This window comes from Phyllobates terribilis, unplaced genomic scaffold (genome assembly GCF_046119375.1).
Source record: "Phyllobates terribilis strain yellow unplaced genomic scaffold, ASM4611937v1 Scaffold_5__5_contigs__length_657084704, whole genome shotgun sequence".
In the NCBI taxonomy this organism is placed as follows: domain Eukaryota; kingdom Metazoa; phylum Chordata; class Amphibia; order Anura; family Dendrobatidae; genus Phyllobates; species Phyllobates terribilis.
Window position 1 is genome coordinate 179,422,040 of NW_027362765.1, and position 23,324 is coordinate 179,445,363.

Consider the following 23,324-nt stretch of genomic DNA (forward strand, 5'->3'; position numbering starts at 1 on the left):
TGCCAAATCAGAAAAATGTTGTCGATGTATCACGCCCAAAAGAGGACGCAGTCCATTGACAAGAACTGATCCGACAGGAAGAGTTCCCTCTCCCACAGCCCCAGGTTGGCGTAGGAGGGTGCAAAGGCTGCACCCATCGCTGTTCCCTGAAGCTGTAGGTAGAAGGACCCAACTTTTTCTTGCCCTTGTTTCATAATTTCCACATGTTAAATGTACGTTCATAGCACTATAAAGCTTTATTCACATGTGTCAGATTTTTTCTGAGGCAAATTTGCTATAGATTTCACAAAGAATCTGAATCAGCGGTAGCTACAGGTGAGGCACTTGACTTCTCTGGTCACGCCCCGGCGCCATACATGAAAGAGTGGGTCCTGGCTGGGTGTTTGTGTTAGTATATTGGGGGTTTGCGCCCGTGCAGGCTGCCTTTAGCCGATGGTGTTGAAAGGCCAGGACCACGAATAGTCATATGATAAGCCTTCCATCTGTGGAGTGTCTCAGTTTCATAAAAATCATGGTTTTCTTGAAAGATGCACTTTTTTTCTGTACCATTGATTGAGAAAGTGTCTTCTAAAATCTCACAGTAGATTTAGGAGTTGATTTTGAGTCCTTCAACCCAAAAAGGTCCAACTAGCTCATTCTTAATAATACCAGCCCATAGCAGTACCCCACCTCCACCTTGCTAGCGTATGAGTCGAAGTGGAGGTTTGCGCCTATTGCTGATGCTGCCACAAGCCAGACATCTGGTCTTTCAAGAGTCACTCTCATCTCATCAGTCCTTAAAACCTTTGAACAATCTGACATTTCAACTTCTGTGTCTTGTTCAGTGGTGGTCCCTGAGCACTGAACACCTTGTACTTCTGGGCCCTCCAGGGAGGTTACAATTCTGGAATATGGCAGCACTGGAGGATAATGGCTTCCTGGTCGCTTCACGTTTGATTCTTCTCTAATCTTTGGCAGTTCGTGTCCGTCTTTTTTTCTCAACCCTGTTGACTATTTATAACAAAACTTTTGATGGTTCTGTGATCACGTCCCACTATCTTAACAATTTCAAGACTGCTGCATCCCTCTGTAGGGGATTTTTTTTTACTTTTCAGAGTCATTTAAACCTTTTTGCCCAAAACAAGCTGCCTAATAATTCTACACACTTTGATAAAGGATGTTGTATAATTAGACCGCACCCTCCCTCATTACACAAATACTAATCATCTGAGTTGGAAAATCTGTATAAAAATGATGACTTTGTCAAAATTAACCCTTTAACGACCACCAATACACCTTTTAACGGTGGTCACTAAGGGGCTATAAGCAAATAGCTCCTCCCAGCGGGTGCAAAACCCATGGTTGAGAGCTGTATATGACAGCTGACACCCTGAGGCATCAGCTCCCACCGGTTTGGGTGGTGGGGTAGTGGCACCAGCTGTTTGAGGTAGTGCCAGCTGACAGCCATAAAGGAGTATAGCGCTCCATCTGGCCAATAGACTATGAAGGAAGTGGCAGTGTATCCGTGATCACCGCTCCAAACAGGGGTCACAGGAACCACTTTGTCATGGTCAGTAGAAGTACAAGCAGGAAACCCACAGTGATAAGATGGAGAACACCAGAACCAGTAGGGATGTTACTACCCAGGACACCAAGGATACTGTATGGTATAAAACACACCTGCAAATTCACACTCCCCTTTTCATCTGCCAGGTTTATGTTTGGAAGTAAAGATGGCCGCTCTGCAGTTACATGGAAATATACAGGGTGGTAATCACACTGCAGCAGCAGGAGACAACGTTGTGTATTAGAAGGAGGCTACCAGAATGATCATGGACCGACCCGCACCCATAGCTACATGATGACACTACTGGAAACAGCCACAGTAAAGATGGCGCCGTCAGCCTCACACGTCACTCTTACGGCTGCTGTCTATTGGATGCGCTCCTGACCCTTTCCGACATCTCGGAAGTGAATCCCTTCGTAGCCCCGCCACGTGTTTGGTTGGGGACGGGGAGTTGGTGGAGTGATCGTTAACGGAGTAAGGTAAGACGGTGCAACTGCTAATAATGGATGACAAGGCCGTGCGGCCGGGGCATGGAGTCAGCGTGTTCTCTGTGTTTGCAGTGAAGACGTCCTCTGCTCGGCAGTCATGGCGGTCCGCGCCTCCTTTGAGAACAACAATGAGATCGGTTGTTTCGCGAAGCTGACGAACACGTATTGTCTGGTGGCCATAGGAGGCTCCGAGAACTTCTACAGGTGGGTGACGTATCGGGGGAGACCTGGCGCGAGGGGGGATTCTACAGCCCGCTGACGTCACATGGTGGTCACGTGTTATGGCGGCCGCAGGAAGAGCGGAGGCCAGGCCTATGAGGGACCCATGTGGATTAGCACATAACTGATAAAGTATCAGGGTCCTCTCAACAAACAGGGGGGGTCTGGTAATCAGTGACCACTGTGAGACCTCGCATCGCTGTATAGGTGATCACATATAGATCGGTGGAATGGGCGCCCTTTATTCTGGTTATAATGGAGCCTCTGACTGTTCTGCTCACCTTTTTCTGCCAGGCTCAGGCTGCCATCACTATACCATTGGCCCACGATTTCCAACCTTTTAAAGGGGTGTCCGGTTCAAAATGAGAAGTCTGCAGTCACTCTGTGTGAGTGCAGACTTATGAATCCCCCCAGTGCATGCACTGCTGGGATTCACCTGTTTCTGAGCCAAACCTGACAGGTACTTATGTGTTATACAGACTCCCGGCCAGAGTATGGACCTGTATGGAGTGAGGCCACGCCCACTGGACATCCAGGTCACTACACTGGCCGTGGCCTCAGTCAATAAGTGTATGGAGCGAGGCGCGCCCACTAGTTGGGGGTATGTATAACACGTACGTGCCCGCTGGTCCCGGCTCAGAAGCTGTTGAATCCCCACAGTGCACGCTCTGGGAGGGTTCATAAGTCTGCACTCCAGTCACATAGTGACTGCGGACTTATCATTTTGGACCAACCCCTTTAAATGTCACTGTCAAAATTGAGAGGTTAAATGGCTGTGATCAGAGCTAGCTTCGTTTTCTGTATGTGGGCTTGGTGCTATCTGTAAAACACAGCTGGCAGCCATGCGCTATGGAGCGGACACCGTAGGCCCGTGTTTTCCTGCATTGGCCGTACTTGCCGCCTCTCACAAAATATGTAAGAGACTCTTGTTTAAAAGTGATACCTCCTGAAAGAACTGGTAAATTTCCCGGACCCTCCACATCTCTCCCTGCACTTCTCTGTGCTTCTTTGGCACTGCTGAGTTGTCTACTGTTTCACCAAGAGCAGTCTGTCATCTGCGGCCTGCAGGGCACCAGATTATTGAGGTATCCCCAGGGCAGAGGAGAGCAGGCTGTAAGAGGAGCACACTGGCGCCCCTTAAAGGGAATCTGTCAGTAGGATCAACCCTCCTAAGCCATCTAAATGGGCATGTAGCTGAATAAAATGATGCCTTGATATCTGCGATCCATTGTCTTACGGAAAAATCCACATTTTTCTTAATATGTAAATGAGCTGTTAAGATCTATGGGCCGAACACTAATCTCCCTGGGAATCTGCCTCCATTAATTATTTTAAATTCTCATTTTTTGTTTGGTATTGTCACGTTTGGAACGACCCAAGCTATTAAACTGTACCATAATTTGTTCAAAGAACACCATAAAAATATAAATAAAACATGCCAAAAAATGTATCATTTTTATTATACTGTCATACATAAAACAGGATAAAAGGTGATCAAAAAGTCCATATACATAAAAAAAAAAATGATGTCACTGAAAATTTCATCTCATTCTTCTAGCAATACGGCCTGTTAAGTTCCAATTTTTTTCTATGTGCCCATTTACCAGACCCAAGATTGAGACCCCTGATTTAGGGCCTATATCTGCACTGGGTCTGGTGTTTGGTCTACATTCATTTAGAGGTGTGGAGTTTTTATCTTAACTCTAGAGAATTAACACATTCCATACATAAGCATGTAGTTAAAGGTAATCTGTCATCCTTTTTTTTTTGCTATTTAACCAGATAACAGCATAATGTAGGGCCGAGACCCGGATTCCAGTGATGTATCACTTACTGGGCTGTGTGTTTCAATAAAATCGGTGTTTTATCAGAAGATTATCACTAAAGGACTAATTGTCTTGTGCCATGCAGTCCTCCTCTGTGTAACCCCGTTCCCATCACTGATTGGCAGGTTTCTCTGTACACATGCCGCTTTCTGCCTATTCACAATCAGTGGTGTGGGTGAGGTTATACAGGGCTCGGCATTCAGAGAACTGGTAGATCTGCAGCTGAGAAAACAGGGATTTTATCAAAATAGCAAGCAGCTAATAAGTGATAAATTCCTGGAGTCAGGGTCTCTGCGTCTACATCATGCTGCTCTCTGATTACATAGCAAGTTTTCTTTAACATGAAACACTATGGACCACTATACAGTAATGTATGATGGAAACTGCAGTCAGAGGTATACCGTACATTGGGAAAGGCTCTGACAAGTTTGAACAGAACCTTAGGAGAAAACCTCACCGGTGACTATCATGTACATACAGGTATTGTGGGGAGGACACCGCCACTGAACTTGTAATAAGGATGTTGTAATTATTACCTTTATTCAGATGGTTTCATTAAAGGGAAATTGTCAGCAGAATTTCACCATCCCAAACTCTTTATATCCACATGCAGCTCTTTCAGAGACAAGTCCAGCAATACCTTTATATGGGATGGGCAGTCTGTTCCTCCATTACGGAGAGATCAGTGTTTGGATGGATATGCAAATGTGGTTGAAGTGCTTTTTGGCCTGTGGAAGCTCTTCCCATGCCTCTGTCACTCCTCGGCTCTATTTCCCGCCTGGCTCCTTGTTCTCTTGCTGGACTTACAGCTTCTTTGTTGTGTAACTCCAAGCAAGGAGCTGTCAGACAAGCAGAAGGCAGCGCTGAGTGGGGAATAGAGCTGGAGTGACAGAGGCTTCTGCTCTATATGCAAATGAGGCTGAAGAGCTATTGTAAAGTCAAACGCTGATTTCTCAATAACGGAGGACCGGACTGGCCATGTAAACGTATTGCGGGACTTGTCTTTGAAAGAGCTGCATACACATATAAAGAGCTTGGGAGGTGAACACCGGCTTTCCAGAGTGGTGGTCTGCTTAAAAGTATAGCTGCTTTGTTTTTGATATTTTCTGGATTTTTGCTTTGTCAAAACTTTGACATACTTAGGTGCAGATTACATGCGTCTTTGAGTTTCCGCTGCAGAAACGCACTAAAAACACGTTTGTTTTTTTTTTACCTGCGGATTTTCCATATCTAATGTAAGTCTATGGGGAAATTCCGCACAGAAACCCCGCAGGAGAAATAGACATGCTTCAGATTTGAGAAACGCACCGCAGATCAGCTAACTCAGCGTTTAAAAAGAAGCACCATGTGCATGAGATTTCTATAAATCCCATCCACTCTGCTAGAACTGTAAGACACTGCGTTTTTGATGAAGCAAAAAAAGCTCATTGTGGGAATGTTGCCTAAGGGTATGTGCAGACGTATCTCCCAGCCTGCGGCCCTGACGCTGCGGAGGAGCCGCATTCAGATATGCAAATGAGCTCTGCCTTATTTATTTATTTTTTTTAAACCTACAGACTTTCCCCATAGAGGTTAGGTCTATGGGGAAAGTCCTCATGCGGACCCGCAGGAGAAATTGACATGCTGCGGTCTGGAAAGACGTGCAGCATATCAGTTTCCGCGGGTGCACAGACACGCATAGTGGACATGGGATTTGTATAAATTCCATCCACTATGCTGTAACATCTGGCCGCTGCGGGTTTGACGCTGCTTAAGTCCGCAGCGTCAAACCCGCTGCGGCTCTGGATCGTCTGCACACACCCTTAAAGTGATTGTCCACTACTCAGACAGCCCGATTACAATCACTATATTTACCCTTAGAAAATAACAGCTATATTAACCCTTGGTGCGGGCGCTATTCCAGCGGTGTCGGCATCAGCTAACCCAGGGCTCATGTGGCATAACAATGTCGTGCGAGCCCTGCAGCCAATAGCGCTGGATTCACTCTCCTCTCCTTCAGACAAATCAGACATCTGGAGGAAGTGAGAGTATCCGCAGCTCTGATTTCCTCTGGGTGTCAGTAAGTTGGCATTTTTTCCTAAATGCCGACTTCCCTGTAGGACTAGAAAATTCTTTAAAAATAGATATGACTAAGAAAACACCAGAAAACAATTTATATATCTTTCATGCTGCTACTGTTCTACACTGTGCAAACAATCCTGCTTTCATTTTTCTTGCAGTGTATTTGAAGGAGAGCTCTCCGAGACCATACCAGTTGTGCATGTGTCAATAGCTGGATGCAGAATTATTGGAAGAATGTGTGTAGGTGTGTACAGATCACAACAATGACATGTCATATAACAGTTTATATAAAGAGATGTTAGTTTTAAAATGTTCGTTTTGTGATCCCACTTGTAATGTCCGCAGACTACAGTTCACACTGCCACAAAAATGCTATACATTGTCGTGGTGGGTAGGCATCAGGTCTCAGTTTTGAACACTGATCTCAAGCCTGTGACACTGCAGATGTTCAGATAAGCCACAACTCAAGCATGTTGGCGTTTATTGATCTGTATCTGCTGACTAAATGCCAACAGGTCACCCTGCTGTTTGGCTGCAGCCTGTATAAATCCTAAATGGGTTTCTAGGAGTGTAACATTGATGACCCCCAATGATCTGATATGGGAGACCTACCCAAAGGATAGGCTAACAGTATTACAATTCCTGAAAAAACTGCAGGTTTTCCAGGCTAAAAAGAAAAGTTTCCAGTCTCTGCGTCACCACAGACTGCTGAATTGTGAAAATGTGCGATGGAGACACTGTCACGACTTCTCTGTATTCCCTCATGCAAGTGTACGGTCAAGTGACTGCATGTATGCGATTTGCGTACTTGCGGGTACATCATTCTGACTAGACTATCTTCGCTTTCTTTCTTTGTCCTATTGATAGAAGTGCAGGAAAATCTAATTGCTACGTGACCACAAGTAGACAAATCACATACATGCAGTCATGTGAGCGTCCACTCGCACAGGGAGTACAGGAGGAATCATGACAGTGTGCACATTGCACAATTTCATGATTCAGCAGTTACGTAAAGTGACTGCTGACTTTCCTTCTCAGCCCAGAAAACCCCTTTAACAAAGTATTTCTGAAGAATGGAAGGCAAATTCTGATAGAACCCTCACTGTAAAGCCCCCCGTCTCACATAGCGAGATCGCTGCTGTGTCACGGTTTTGGTGACGCAACTGCGACCTCACCAGCGATGTCACTATGTGTGACACTTTGCAGCGATCAGGCCCCTGCTGTGAGATCGCTGCAGAATGTCCTGGACCATTTTTTGGTCTTTGCCCTCCCGCTGGTCAGCACACATCGCTGTGTGTGACCAGCGGGAGCAGCGATCAGGCTGGTAACCATGATAAACATCGGGTTACTAGGGGCGCACTTAGTAACCCGCTGTTTATCATGGTTACCACTCTGCTACGTGAGCGGTAACCTCCCTCTCACCGTAGCAGAGTGGTAACCATGATAAACAGCGGGTTACTAGGTGCGCGTGTGCCCCTAGTAACCCGCTGTTTATCATGGTTACCAGCCTGCTCCTGCTTCAGCAGGCTGGTAACCAGGAGCAGGACATCGTGGAAAGATTCTTTCCACGATGTCGCTGCTCCTCTGATCGTTGGTGAGCCTGCCTGCTTGACAGCTCACCAGCGATCACATAGCGACGCAGCAACGATCCCTGACAGGTCGTATCGTTGTCAGGATCGCTGCAGTGTCGCTAAGTGTGACGGGGCCTTAACACTATTTGTCTGACATTTCTATTTGCTGCTTATGAGGAATATAAAGATATGATCTAAACACTAAATAGTCTATAGGTTATTTCTTTTCTTTTTTAAGTTTTGATTTTGTGTTCACATTTTCTGTAGGAAACCGAAATGGCCTACTAGTTCCAAACAACACAACAGATCAAGAGCTCCAGCACATCAGAAACAGCTTACCAGACTCTGTCCGAATCCAGAGAGTTGAGGAGCGACTTTCAGCTTTGGGGAATGTGATGGCTTGTAATGACTACGTAGCCCTTGTACACCCTGATCTTGACCGGGTACGTCCCTTTTTTTAATTTGTTTTTATCTAAGGTAGACATTTCTTGAAAATTTCTTGGTCTTTGAGCATGTTGCTTACTCTCACTATTGGTTATTCTGGCTTCCTCAGATGTGTACCACCATGCAATACTTATAATTTGTTATAAATGACATTGTATTTTGGGCCTCTTTTAAAGGGAACCTGTCATCAGATTCTTGCTATCCATACGAAGGACAGCATGAATCAGACACTGGATGCGTGATTGCTGCCAGGTTTGTCGGACAGGCACTGTGTCTCCGCCGATTAGACAAAGGCATGTCTCAGAAAGCTTCTCCCTACCCTGCTCCAGTTGCTATCAAGTGTCTCCCTGCCAGGCAAATGGTAATGACAAGCCACTGGGGACATGCCTCAGATGAGTCCACTGAGACACATATAGTCCCTGGATGGCTTTTCAAAGTATCTTTTCTTTGAAATGCTGCAGCTTTTTCAGAGAGAGACTCATCAGAATGAATCTGATGATGGGTTCCTTTTAAGGTTGTCTCATGGATCTCATTGAGAACTATCTCCTGCTTGGGATTATCTGTTCTGTCCAGAACAGAGAGCATCTCTGTAAGATGAATCCTTTTTAAACCAATAAAAGAACCCTATGCTCCCCTTTGTCTCCCCCAGTTTCCTTTTTCCAGACAGACCTATTTCTGTCTTTGCTTTACTGCTACTGTCAACTCCACTCATTGTGACCCGATTCACTGCATTGCTCCTCAAACTGTAAGGTTGACCTGACCAGCGAGGCACATTTCATGGAAATGATCATATGATGCATACTATTGGTGACAGAAAAAAAACAAAACTGACCCTATGGCCAATTCGTGTGGCAGTGCGGCCAAAACTCTGCCCAACTTTGGTGGGCAATGTGCAACAACTTAATACGTCGTTTGGTCATTGCAGTGGGCGAGTTTTGGCCTCATGTGGGCGACTACAGAGTCTGCCACTAACCTAATGTTTTGTTCCAAATGGTTCATTGATCCATCAAATTCTTCTTGGCTTCTGTGAAAATTGAAGTCAAGACACCAGAGTAGGATAGAATTGTATTATTTTACTTTTTATAATTCCTGGTTTTTGTTTTCTTAATTTTGTGTTTCAGGAGACAGAGGAGATACTAGCAGACGTTCTGAAAGTAGAGGTCTTCAGGCAGACAGTTGCTGAGCAAGTTCTTGTTGGCAGTTACTGTGCCTTTAGTAATCAAGGGGGTTTGGTTCATCCCAAAACATCGATAGAAGACCAGGATGAATTGTCATCATTGCTCCAAGTCCCCTTAGTGGTAAGTAAATTAACATCAGATTATGTTACTTCAAAACTATATAAAGCTTGCTGCTGCTCTACTGGGCAATTTAGGAATGTTTAGTAATTTTAAACCTATAAATAAAGGTATGTGGAAAAATAAGTCAAATTTGGCCTATAGATTCCCTAGCCTGGGACTTTAGTTCCTTTCCTTCAAGTTTGCTTTTACAAAGTAAGTGTACGTGTGCCTTTAATGGTAAATTACCATCTATATTTAAAGGGTCATGCCAGGATTTTGCTACCCCCATCTGAGAGCAGCATGATGTAAGGGCAGAGACCCTTGATCCCACCGTGTCATTTACTGGATTGCTTGCTGTACTTTTATATGTTGCAGATGTACCAGTTCTTTGAGTTCTGTATAAGCCCACCCACACCTTTGATCGGCAGCTTTCTGCCTATGCACAGTGTACATAAGAAGCTGCCAATCCATGGTGGGGGTGGGGTTATACAGAGCTTATGAATATGGATGACTACCTGGCATGAGGTTTACTAGTTCTCTACTGACAATCTCCTGCTGATAATAGAGATTTTATCAAAAAGTACAGCAAACAGCTCCGTAAGAGACATCACTGGAATGACAGATTCCCTTTAAAGGTAACCTGTCGTGACCCCAAATGCTAGTATCCTGCAGCTATGGGGTTAATCTGCAGGTTAATAACGTTTTAATGCCACACTGAAAGCCTGGCTGCCGGGAGGAAATTAACTTTATTCCTCTCGCTTTCAGTTATAGAGGCGTGGCCAGCGCTGCTACAGTCACTGGTCAGAACATAGTGAGCTGTGGCTCTAACCACGCCCCAGCACTGACTGACATCCGACTCTGCACAGATGCACTGCAGAGCCGGCTGTCAGTCAGTGCCAGGGGTGCGGTTACAACCGCCGCTTACTATGTTCTGAGCGGTGACTGTAGCTGTGCCGGCAGCACCACTGACTGAAGGTCCAGAGATGGCCGAGAGGCTACCTCCGGATAGCCATTCTTTCAGTGCGGTGGCCACACAGCGGTAGAACGCTATTAACCTGCAGATTGACACCATATGTACAGGTTAATAGCGTTTTATGACATGCCCGCTTCCCATTAAAGCGTAACTGCACTTTGGTAACTTTCCATGATTTCTGGAAGTCCTTGTTTATTTGAGTACATGAGGAGTGAAACTATCGGATTATCACTTGTATTCTGCATTTTAGCAAGTTTTTACTCTGAGCTAGAACTCTCAGCAGATTTTCCTTGTGTCTTTCTGTTTAAGGTTTTTCTCCAGCTTCTCCCTAGAGGGCATTAGATAAGATATGTGATCTCCCAGAGACCGATATAAAGGGGATGAAAAGTCTGCAGTCACTCTGTGTGAATGCAGACTTATGAATCCTCCCAGTGCACGCATCATTTTAGATGGGAAAATACTTTTTAAGCAATTTTTGAGGGTGATTAATCAGTGCAGGAGACTTATAAATGGGGACAGAGGCATTTTTCTCTAACAAGATTTATTACAAAGTTTCTTTTTTACACTTTTGTGAAGATGTGAGGTTGTGGGTTGTAATAATTACCTAGGCAGATTAACGATGCAACTATTTTTTATTCCTTACGTCCATGGTTTTACAACAACTCTTGGTGTATGGCCAAAATACATTGCCCCCAGTCCACAAGATTCCCTCCCTGGGGCCGGTAGTCCAACTGCCCCTGTACCAGGCGATACTTGCTGTCTCCCAACTTTTGATTGGCCCACAGATTTTGTATCTCCCACCAGTATAGTCTGTAGTCACAGTTCACGTTCCTCCAGACAACAAATAACATGACCGAAGCACATGTATCCAGCAGCAACAGTCCTTAAAAAAGCTCCTCAAATCCAGACGACATATCCATCAACCGTAGCACCTGTATCCAGCCCAGCCGGCAACCGATCTCCAAACTCCATAGGCCATCCATACATGAGCACCAGGACCTCAACAGTAGATCCTCGTCCCTTGACGTCACTCCACCAGCTCCTCACTAAACATGTGGCTTATTGTCCTCCCTCCCTGGGATCAGCCCCCTGAATGGGCAGAAGTGTTCACCCTTCCCGAAGCTAACTTTGCATTGGTGGAGGTATTTTCTTTATGCCAAACCCATCACCTGGGACTGCATGTGAGACTCCCTGTGGTGACTGCTCTGGTGGATCTACTGTCCCCATCAATACAGTGGGACTAGTGACTGGGAGAACAATGGCTTGAGGCCCCTGGGACACTAACGAGAGTAATGGAATGATTACTTGATTACCAATTTTGCATCTGGCCTTATGCATGTATAAGATCCATCCTGCACGTCTTCCTCTGCTTACTGTCACTGAATGGAAACCTTGATTCCTGAGGCTGAACTGATGAGCAAGGAAATCTCTAACAGAATACAACAATAAGATTGACGTAACCGGTGCTGCGTGCTGGAAAAGGTCCGTATCCCTTAGAGCTGCAGATTCCGCTCTGCGTCCAATAGTCTTTAGAACAAGGCCAGCTCCTTACTCCTTTAATTGTTAAAAATAAATTATGTAACCTTTTAACTAAATGACAGACTAAGAAGCGTTTAGCAAAATTCAGACATGCTAAAATTGTTGCGATTGCACCAATTTTCAGGATGGATATTCCAAACATATTTTTTATTACAAGTGAATGGGAGGTAGGGTAGCACTGAAACTATTAAGACTACTAAGGATAAGCAAATAGTGTTGACCAAAAAATGTTTTGCAGGAGCCCAGGTCTAGCAGCCACGATGGGAGGCCAGAGCCTCTGCTTACCTGCCAGCTTCCCGGCGCCTCCTCTGATTTATAGAGCTAGCATGATGTCATCCTTGTGGCGTAAGGTACCCATGACATCACGCCTGGCCTTCTAATAAGAGGTGCTGGCAGGTAGGAGGAGGTTCGCAGAGCTCAGGTCTATTAGTGTGGCTGCTAGACCAGCGTCCTGCTAAGCATTTTTACCCAGCTCTATAGAAAAGCCTTTTTTCCCCTTGGAAAACTATATTATTGTTTGTTGTAAAACTGGGAGGGTCATCCTCACGTATATAATAGATTAGTTTTTTTATGTGTGGTTGACATCTTCAGAATTATTTTGGCAGTTTTCACACGTTCAGTATATGGTGAGTTTATTACATCAGTATGTGTAAGTCCAAAGCTGGAGTGGTGATAAATACAGAAGTGGTGATGGGTTTCTATTATACTTTTCCTCTGATTGCTCCTCTCCTGGCTTACACATACTGAGGTAAAAAACTGAACATGTGAACTTGGCCTTTCAGTGAATGAAATAGAGGTGAAATACAAGACTTAGCCAGGCCCATAGGCAAAACCGTCTCTCTGGGCGAATAAAGTAGACTTTTTTTTTTTCCTCTAATTTAATTTTGAACAATATTTTATATTTAAAAATAAACCAATTACCAAATGGCGCTGCTATCTAATTATAGTGGCATCATAAGTTGCTGTAATTTACCACATGAAAGTAGTATAGATCTGAATGTATGAAAGAATCTGTTGGTCTGGCTGGAGTACTAGTTCGTTGAGATATACACTTTTTAAAATGTAGCTCCATTTACAAAAATGTTGTTGGAAACTCACAAAAAGACTGCGGGGCAGGCCGTTTGCTGAGGCATCTGTGTTCACTGGTTGTCCCCTTGTGTAATGAGCATGTGTTGTGTATTTTATTATAAAAAAAAAAAGTGACCTTTTAGGGTTTAATCACACTGGGTTTTTTGGAGCAGAAAATCTCCAACTCTCCAATCAAAACTCGTTGTTTATGAAACCTTTGTGGACTTTAAAAGTTCTTCTACAAAAACTCCAGAAAAAAACTGTAACCATACCCTTAACTGTATTTTCCTTGCTTTCACTACTCTCCTTACTAAAATATAGAGCCACTTTTTCTTCTGTCATCTCTTCCTTTTCTGAGCCCTCTCTTGCACTACTTCAATGCACCAGCGATCAGCTGTCTCAGACAAGGGCCCTGATTCATGAAGGTGTTTTCTCCAGAATACTGGTGCAGTACATATTCAGATGTTGCATAATTACACAAAAATTTTGACTTTTGGCATTTTCTTACCAGTTTTGAGCAGCTACGCCGAAGTGGTGTGACGAAGCTTGCCCGATAAATTTATCAAAAGTTGTGGCAAAACCTGTGCCAGAAATGTTACTCCAGTCACTGATTGGAGTACCATTCTTGGCAAGGTGCATGGCAGTGATAAGATGCACCTAAATCATTAAGTGATGTGCATCTTGGTCGCGCTCGCCCCTTCATTAAGACTGGCATGTACAACGTGAGTTTAATGAATCAGGTCCATCACGTTTTCCTAATTACTCCAATCTCTCCTGAATGCAGCATCTAGGCTTTCTGTTCATCCACTACACTGATCCTGTGTCGTGTGCCAGTGACTGAACAAGTTGTCTCTTAGCTTTAGAATTCAGTTTAGGCTGCTTCACACATCCTCAACTCTGTGTGCAAACTGCGATGTCTGAACTGGCCTTGAGTCTACAAAGCACATCTTTCTAGGCAGACTTATCAGATTTCATAAACCGATCCATGTTGTTTTATCACCGTTCCTCAGAACCTCATCCAATCATTCGTTAATATCTTGCACAATTTTCGTACTTATATTGTGTTAATACACCAGTACCCACTGGGTTTGAGAGGCTCATACAGCTTTGTGGCCTGTCAGCGAAGGGCTGTGGTGTAGTAAGAGGCGCCTGGTTCACGTAGGGGGCAGGCTGCTTATTGAATCGGGGTGTATTTCACAACTGGAATGCCTCACCAGAAATCTTACTCTAGCACCTTATACGCCACAGCTGATCATGAATTAGATGGCCGGGTTTTGCCACGCGCCCTTCTTGCTTCAGTGCCGCCTACTTTAGCAGCGCTTAATGAAACTGTCATGAAAATGCCAAGTCGCTAAATTTTTTCACAACCCCATGTTTCACCAAAATGTAGCAACTTTTTAAGACTTTTTACTCCAGAATTCTGGTGTATACACCTTAACGAATCGGGACCTATGTGTACTAACAAGGCAAGCACTTTTACAAATTATTTATCTTTTTTAAACACTGGCACTATATGGATAATCTATATTATAATTTTCCTGGTCTTTATTTTGTTATTGGATTACCAAAAATAGAATTTATTAAAAAAAAGCATGTTGTGAATCAGTATGTATAAAGAAGAACATTGTTAATATTTCAAAATAAAATGTTTCATTCAGTTAAAACTGCTATGTCTCTTGTGAAATCCTAAGCACTTTTTGACACTGACTTTAATTGTCTTTTAACAGGCTGGTACAGTCAATCGAGGTAGTGAAGTGATTGCAGCAGGAATGGTTGTCAATGACTGGTGTGCCTTCTGCGGTCTGGACACGACAAGTACAGAGCTGTCAGTCATAGAAAGTGTATTTAAACTAAGCGATGCTCAGCCAAGCACTATTGCCACAAACATGAGAGACTCCCTGATTGACAGGTGTGTGTTTTTTTTTTTTTTTTTTTTTTTATATAGCACTTGGAAACCACAAGTATAAGGCTACAGGGTTAACTTGTTTGGCCATGACACAGGTCACGAGGCCAAAGATTCCTATACGTCCGTAATGCATCACAGCATAATGCCAGTGAAAGGGGTCCTCTTGTGACCCTCAAAATGTTAAAGTGAACAGTTTTGATATGTTCACTAGTTGCCTGCTCCTGGCCTAATGAATATGATCAAGTGCATGCTAGAAAGAATAACATCACACACACACAGTCGGATGTAAGCTCTCCTTGCTCAGCTATGGCACAACTCCAAGTGTCCTTTATTCAACCCAAACATAGACTTTTATATAAACTCTGTATAGGGGCTCGGTTAGCCCTAGAATGGGAGTAACCAGATGTATTCATTGGTTAATGGATTTGGACAATAGGCAAGTCCATGGGCTGGTCCATGAGGTCATCGGGGGGGTGGTCCATGAGGTCATCGGGGGGGTGGTGTGGTCCATGAGGTCATCGGGGGTGTGGTGTGGTCCATGAGGTCATCGGGGGTGTGGTGTGGTCCATGAGGTGATGAAACAGGAAATGGCATCCATCTTTTGATCTAAACAAGCTTATGTAAGGTGAAATAATACACTTTATGGGTATTTTCGCTCAATCTCCTATGTCTTGAGGTTAATTAAGTATTTGATCCTATGGCTCTCCTCAACAAAAGTACCAGGTCACTCAACTTGCAGAAAAAATCCAAATTATAACTTTTTGTGACTTGCTTGATGCTACCTTGTGGGTTGCACTAAAAGACCCCTTTCACTCACACTATGCGGCAGTGTAGCAACTGCATTTAGCGATCTTTAGCTGCAACACCAGTGTGTAGCCCCATCCTAATTGTGGAGCACAAATGTGCTTGATGGCAGTGTTTCAGTTATGTGCATTTTTGCTCTACAAAAAGCTGGGAAAAACTCTTGGGTGGTGCCTTGAACCCTTCTTGCACATTCAGAAGGAGTAGAAGATATAACTGAATGCCTTAGGCCACAACCCCACTATCAATCGGTCAGTGTTTTTTTCTCAGGAGTGGGAGCCAAAACCAGGAGTGGATGATAAATGCAGAATTGGTGATTTGTTTCTATTATACCTTTTCTCTGATTGTTCCTCACCTGGTTTTGGCTCCCACTCCTGAGAAAAAATACTGACCAGATACTGATAGTGGGGCCATGGCCTTACACTCCTTCTTGCTGGAGCCACTTCTGGGATTGCCTCAAAAAATTCCATCTAAAAATGGACTGATTTCAAACAATATGTCAAACTACAAAATCCCCATGTAAGGGCATGCGCACAGTCATTTTTATTTTTGGCGGATTCTACTGCAAAAAAGGCAGCTGACTTTCTTCATGCGTTTTCTGCTATATTTTAAAATACAAGTTATTGGGAAGGCTCAAAGTTGCCGGGGTGTCACTTTAAACATTCTGCCAGCGTTTTTGCTTCAAACACTGCTAATGTTTCAGCATTTCTCAATGTAGTTTTAAAAAAAATAATTAAAACATCTAATAAGTGCCAGTTAAAAAGTTGCACCAAGACTGATGTAAAATACTCTGAAAAATAACCTGCAGTGATCAAAAACGTTGTGTTAACTGCTTTGGTATGGAAATAAGAGATGCATAGCACTACAAGCTTAGGCTGGTTCAGAAAAGCATTATGCAAAGCTCTGGTTTTCATCCAGAAAGCGTTTTTTTTTTGTTTTTTTTTATATTCACATGTCTGTCTGTTTTTGACAACCACATTGCATCTGTTTTTTACATGAGAAATGTAATGGGAAATTGTAATTAACGTTTTTGTTAAGTAATTACGTTAAGTAATTGTAATGGATCCATGCAAAATCCATAATATGGGTATGGAAAGCTGCATATCTGTTTTTTTGTTTTTTTTTCACCTGTTGACTTATAAAGGATGAGTTTGTTATAAATTTTGCATACAGACGTTTAATACTTGTCTGAACGATCCCTCACAGATGGAAATTTTGGCATTGCTCATATGGGTTTTAAACCTTGCTTCAGAGGGTTTTTCCCACAAGCAAAGTTCATTTTAACTTTCCAATGGACCTTGAAATAAAAATAAGTTCTGTGTTTAAAAAATAAAAAATAAATTAAAATGTTCCTGTGCTGAGATAATCTTATAAATGTGCCCCTGCTGTGTACTGTGTAATGGCTGTGACTGACCGTACAGGGACATGGCTGATCATACCACATCTCCTGGGCAGAGGAGGAGACAAAAGAGTATACAGACAAAGATAAGCTAAGAAAGCCAAGATTTTCAGCACAGGAACATTTTTTTTTTTTTTAACATCCAATTGTGGAACTTATTTTTATTCCAAGAACTATTGATTAAAATGTACTTTGTTCGTGGGAAAACCCCCTTCAAGCTTCACTGTTAATCTACGGTTGCTGGTACTACTCACTTAAACCCACCTGCTTGATTTTCTAAGACATTTTTTGCAATGTTAGTGACTTTTTTTCTCTTCTCCTCACTTTCAGCCTTACATAACCTGAGAATCCTGGCATCAGTTGCTTGGCCATTAAGAAGATCATTGCAGTATACTACTTAAGCTGCTGCTTCACCTGCTAGATGATGTGCATATTAGTGGAACAGAAATGTTTTTTGTGCACAACCTGCATTTAAAAAGAATAAAAATAAAATCAAATAACTGTATATTGCTCTTTCTCTAAATGTAATAAAATCCGTTTTTAAAACTTGATACTGGTAAGATGCATTTGTCCATAAAATCTACTAAGGCCGGGTTCACCAGTGCATATTTCACAATCCCTATACTTACCGCAGTGCCTGGGATGACTGAGAGTTTCCTGAGGCAAACTTATAGACTCGTATTAGGTGGTATGTTAGTGGTCAGTAGACTCGCAGTCAGTCTGTTCATTGTAGTCCATGTTTGGATTGTTAAAATAAGGCTGCGTGAACCTGGCTTACTTAAACTTGGCTAGTACAATTTCAATGCCTTTTGACAGTCCAGACCAATGTAAAATCTACCCCTAGTGGTTTACAGTCAATCTTGTGAGCTAATCTTTTTTTTTTTTTTTTTTCTCATTTTAATTGTAATTTGCAGTTGTGGCTGCAGCTTGACTGAATTGAAGTGTATGCATTGAAGGTTTTTCAGTAATGTGCCCCTGATCAATACTGTAACTTTCTAACTGGCAGCAGATGTGACTTTTCCTGGACCCAATCCCTCTGGATCATAATGTGCATAGCCTAGGGAGTACAGCTGATGTGTGAATAAATATGACCCTAGTAAAGCAAGCACACACCACGTATAAAAGGAGTACACTTTCTGTGCTCTCTCTGACCCAGATCACCGGTGGCTTTCATTTATGCTAAAGGAGTTGTGGTCTCATAAGAAAAGTTTGAAGTCACTCTATCCGACTGCTGATGTGCACACCATCATGGTTTCTTATGCAAGAGGGTGTTTTTGTAACTACATTCAATCGATTGACATACTTGGTCACTTACCGTCTAGAGTCAGCCTGCTTTTCTCAATTCTCCTGAGTCTAGTGGCAATGTGACCGCAAGTATACAAATCGCATACATGGTGTTACGTGACTGACCACACATTTGCATAGGGAATACCGGGGAATTGTGACTGTCACAGTTCTGCAGTCATACAGTGACATCAGCTTTTCTTATCGCTGACAACTCCTTTAATCATGCATCAATATCCCTCATGCAGTAGTGTAAATGATTGTATGGGATTTCTGTGCACTCCCTTCTATATAGCTTACTCCTAAACTGTTACTTTTATCCATGTATGGCCCCTGTGAATTTGTCCATTTTATAGCTTTTTAACTTGTATGGATATTTGACTTCTTTGGTCTGCACGTGCACTTAGAGAATGACACTTTTTTTGTATTACTTGGATGTTTACTGTCCCACCTCCCCCCCCTTAATGTTTATATATAAATACCCCATTAGGCACTGACTGAGTTTTCTGCACCAAAGCAACTCAGACTAAGAATCTTAGCTGGCACGTCTATCTTCATCCACGTTCTCTGGCTCTAGACAAAACCCATTATTCAAGATGGATGCAAGGGTGAAACCAAGAACAACCCACCAGAATTGGCCTTCAGGACACCAAAGTGGTTTCAGCATTGGTGGAAGACAATCAACATTTAAATGATACTTGTGAGTGAAGGAAGGCTACTCTAAGCTTTTTGGCTTTTACCAGAGCTGCTTATTTTTTTTATTTTTTAAATACAAAAGAGATGTCTTGAAGCGTTGTTTCAAAGGGGAGTCTATCAGAAGGATCAGCCCTCCTCACCTGTCTATATGGGCATGCACAAAGTTGACTATAATGATACCTTGAAATCTGCGATTCTTGTATGATGTTAACCAATCCTAAGCAGACAACAACATGCAGGGAAAAGCATACGCCCCCAAAATAGCTTAGGTCAGGTTCCTCGGTGTGATACATGTAATTACAGACACCCTTGCTCTTGCTTATCTCACTTCTGTGTATGATTACATAGTGCCTGGAATAGAGCAGATAGAAGTGTGATTACAAACACTTCTTTAGTTTTCATCAGGACAGCCAGTGTGGGGGGAGGGAAGTATCACAGAGCTGAGCTTAGTTTGTAACAAGACAATCAGCTCTAATATCATAGTGCTGCTATCTCAGCTGTACCGCCCCTCCCCCACACTGCCAGCTCTGATGAAAAATGAAGTATTCGTAAACACTAATGTGTACTCTACTCCAGTCATTATGCAATCACCCAGCTCAGCAAGGACATCAGATGATCATTACAGGTCTGGCACTGAGAAATCTGCTGTAAGCTATTGTGGTGTTCTTACCCATTGCCTGTTTATGATTTGTAAACATCATGCAGGGTGGACAATAAAGCCCCCGTCTCACATAGCAAGATCGCTGCTGAGTCACGATTTTGGTGACGCAACAGCGACCTCACCAGCGATGTCGCTATGTGTGACACTTTGCAGCGATCAGGCCCCTGCTGTGAGGTCGCTGATCGCTGCAAAATGTCCTGGACCATTTTTTGGTCTTTGCCCTCCCGCTGGTCAGCACACATTGCTGTGTGTGACCAGCGGGACCAGCGATCAGGCTGGTAAACATGATAAACAGCGGGTTACTAGGGGCACACACGCACTTAGTAACCCGCTGTTTATCATGGTTACCACTCTGCTATGGTGAGCGGTAACCTCCCGCTCACTGTAGCAGAGTGGTAACCATGATAAACAGCGGGTTACTAGGAGCGCGTGTGCCCCTAGTAACCCGCTGTTTATCATGGTTACCAGCTTGCTCCTGCTTTAGCAGGCTGGTAACCAGGAGCAGGACATTGTGGAAAGATTCTTTCCACAATCTCGCTGCTCCCCTGATCGCTGGTGAGCCTGCCTGTTTGACAGCTCACCTGCGATCACATAGTGACGCAGCAACGATCCCTGACAGGTCGTATCGTTGTCGGGATCGCTGTAACGTCGCTAAGTGTGATGGGGCCTTTACACAGTCCCATAGGCCGTCTCGCGGGAAGATCTTTGTTTTGCGCATTGATCTTAACAGCTCATTTACATTTAAGAAATTGCTTCCCAAGGCTTCATCTTTCAGATTGATTACCTTTACGGGTACCAGATTAAACTTCGAGCATTTCAGCAGTGGATATCGGAGTCATCTGGTCAATGCACTTCATGAATTCATTGGCCTATGTAGATCAAGATGGGTATTGGCTTTAAAAAGCAAGGGCTTAGGCAGGATTTTAATCTGTTATTTATCTTTAGTGGTTTTCATGGATTGATCTGAATGATCTGTTGAACTGTAGTCTACAGGAATCAACCTAGTGGATGGTGTGAATACAAAAAACACTCCTTGCCTCTCATGCTTTGATGCAAGGGTATGTTAGTTTAAAGTATCCTAAATTCCAGGTTGTTGTACATGTGAAAAGATGCAAATGCGATTTTCATAACATACATATTCCAACACATGACTATATAACAAGATACAAAACATATGTGATAAATACAAGTAAATGAGTTACTGATTGAGACATCTGAATAAAGGACTGTGGGGTTTTATAACCTTCAAAGCATGGAGACCTTAGGTCAGCTAAAAGCTGATTTATATGGCATTGTAGCATAGTAGCTGCGGAGTTAGTGTAGGCTTTTCTGATTAGGGAAATTTTTAGGTTAAGTGCTTCAAATGAGGCAAAGAGTGAGACCAGTACCAGGGCATACAGAATGCTTTGGAGAAATCTTGTGAGACTGAGCAGCAGACTGGAAGTCAACAACGAAGGTCCTGTGATGACTGAAAATTATGTGGAGAGGTAGCGGGAGTACAGGTCAAAGATATAGGCATGAGACAATTTATGAAAATACTACTCTGTTATGCATATTTCAAACCAAAAATTTTGGGCAGTGGGAAACCAGTGATGAGACTGGCTGAGGAGTAATGGGACATAGATGGATTAACCGTGCAGCAGATTTGAGGGTTGATCGAAGGGGCAAAAAAATGTTCGACAAGAGGCTCACAGGGCATAGGAGGCCATGCATTAAGTACGGTAGCTTTTTTACTCAAATTTCATAAAACAGTAGGTTTAGGAAATGTGGCAGGAGCTAGTAGGAGCCAGAGTGTGCGGTTCTAGACTGGAGGAACATGGAGAAGTAAGATTATTAAGCGTTATAAACTAACAAATCATTGACTTTGGTTAAGACAGTTTCAGTAGTGATAAGGTTGAAAGTTAGATTGTAATGCTGATTCAAAAACCCTTTATACAAGAAGTGGAAATACATTTTATGTGAATGTGTTGATAAAGGAGTTTAGAGGGAAACTGGACAAAGAGGACAAGTCAATGAATAGTTTCTTAAATATGGGTCTGATTGTTAAATGTTTAAAGGAAGAAAGGATAATACCAATGGTTAGTGACACGATAAACAGGTGGGCAAGGGGAAGGTGCAGTTTGAGATTGGAGCCAAAAGCTTTTTTTAATGATAATAGTGGAGAACCATATTGTGGGTGGAGAGAATTGGGCAGTTCTGTAGAGGGATAGTGGGGAATATTGGTTGGAGCTTTTCTCTTGTTCACACCTGAGATGAGAAATGTGGGAGGAGGCAGAGAGAGTGAGAGAAGGGATGGAAAGGTGTTAAATTATTGTTTAGGGTTATTGACTTGAAGTTTAGCACTGCTTGTTTGTAAGTGATAAGATGTTCCTTGGAGTGAGTTTTGTAACTCTTCTCTATGACCCTGGAATCTTAACTCATTTTTTTGTTTGATTGGTAAGCCAGCTATGCATGTTGATTGTGGCTTTCAGTAAAAATCATGTAGGTTGGAAACCAATCAGATAATGCTCTCCTGGGACTTGTGGGTCTACATGGACAATGAGCATACATTGTGGCCCTTCTTACATGGCTTTTAATCTGGATTTACAATAAAGTATAAGGAGCTTAAATAGTCCTGGATATGTATGGTTGTGGCTATTGTTTGAACATGAACTTTTAAGATCATCCACCAACAAGTGAGCTGACAAGCTTCTTTGTATGTTATTTATTAATTTAGTGACTTCTATAGTCTGTGACTGGGAGGAAAGATGAAGATGTTAGCTTGTTCTATGACTGGCTGTGGAAGATCACTGTGATAAACTAAATTGGGAAGTAAGCAGGGTTTAGAGGCAGATAAATGGCATTCGTCAGTGGAAATGTTGAAGACACTGAGGATGATGGTGGGCTTGTTAGTTGAAAGGAATTATAGGGTAGTAAAGTGGTATATAAAGGAGGTGGATAATTGGTGCTTAGAAGACATAGTAGATGTGGACAAAATGTACTAAATTGAGAGTGCGGCTAGTAGAGTAAGTGTATGTGCACACTAGGCTTTTTATTTAGGACTTTTTGGAGCAGAAACTCCAAACCCTCCTCAAAAACTTGGGAGTGTCTGATATGTTACAGTTATAAAACTCAGCAAAAAGACCCCGTGTTCACATACCCAAACGTTCAAATGTGTAGTTACCTGAAAAGGTAAGGCTGACTCCTCCACCATGTTTGTTGCCTGACCAACGAGAGTAAGTGAAAGGCTGCCATGAAAGAATGTAGGGAGGGGAGAATTTGTCAAAAGGAATCAACCCAATTTCCTAACAAAATAAGTACAAACAGAACATACATTTCATAGTGCTGTGGAAAAAGGGGACAGAAGAAACAGCAAGCAATGGGTATGTGAATTTAAAGAATTTGTGGTGGTTTTGTGATAGGACAGAGTTCTGCCAATAACAATTTGCTGAGGGGGCTCAGGATTACTAGCTATATTACCATCATTAAGGGAAAGTAGATAGTAGATGTGAGTAGCACTGGTTTGAAATAGCTGTGTATATTTGGAGATTATAATGTTTAAAAAGAGATCTGAAAAGAAAGCGAT

The 23,324-nt window shown here is 42.9% G+C and overlaps 1 protein-coding gene across 1 annotated transcript; it reads left to right on the forward strand.

Moving 5' to 3' along the window:
* The first annotated feature begins 1,874 nt into the window (after window positions 1-1,874).
* EIF6 (eukaryotic translation initiation factor 6) lies at window positions 1,875-17,667 on the forward strand. The gene is made up of 7 exons (XM_073681135.1): window positions 1,875-2,025; window positions 2,107-2,238; window positions 6,299-6,384; window positions 7,979-8,154; window positions 9,277-9,453; window positions 14,740-14,921; window positions 17,449-17,667. Exons 2-7 carry the CDS (start codon window positions 2,132-2,134, stop codon window positions 17,456-17,458), a joined length of 738 nt encoding a protein of 245 aa, XP_073537236.1. The 5' UTR covers window positions 1,875-2,025; window positions 2,107-2,131; the 3' UTR covers window positions 17,459-17,667.
* The last annotated feature ends 5,657 nt before the right edge of the window (window positions 17,668-23,324 follow it).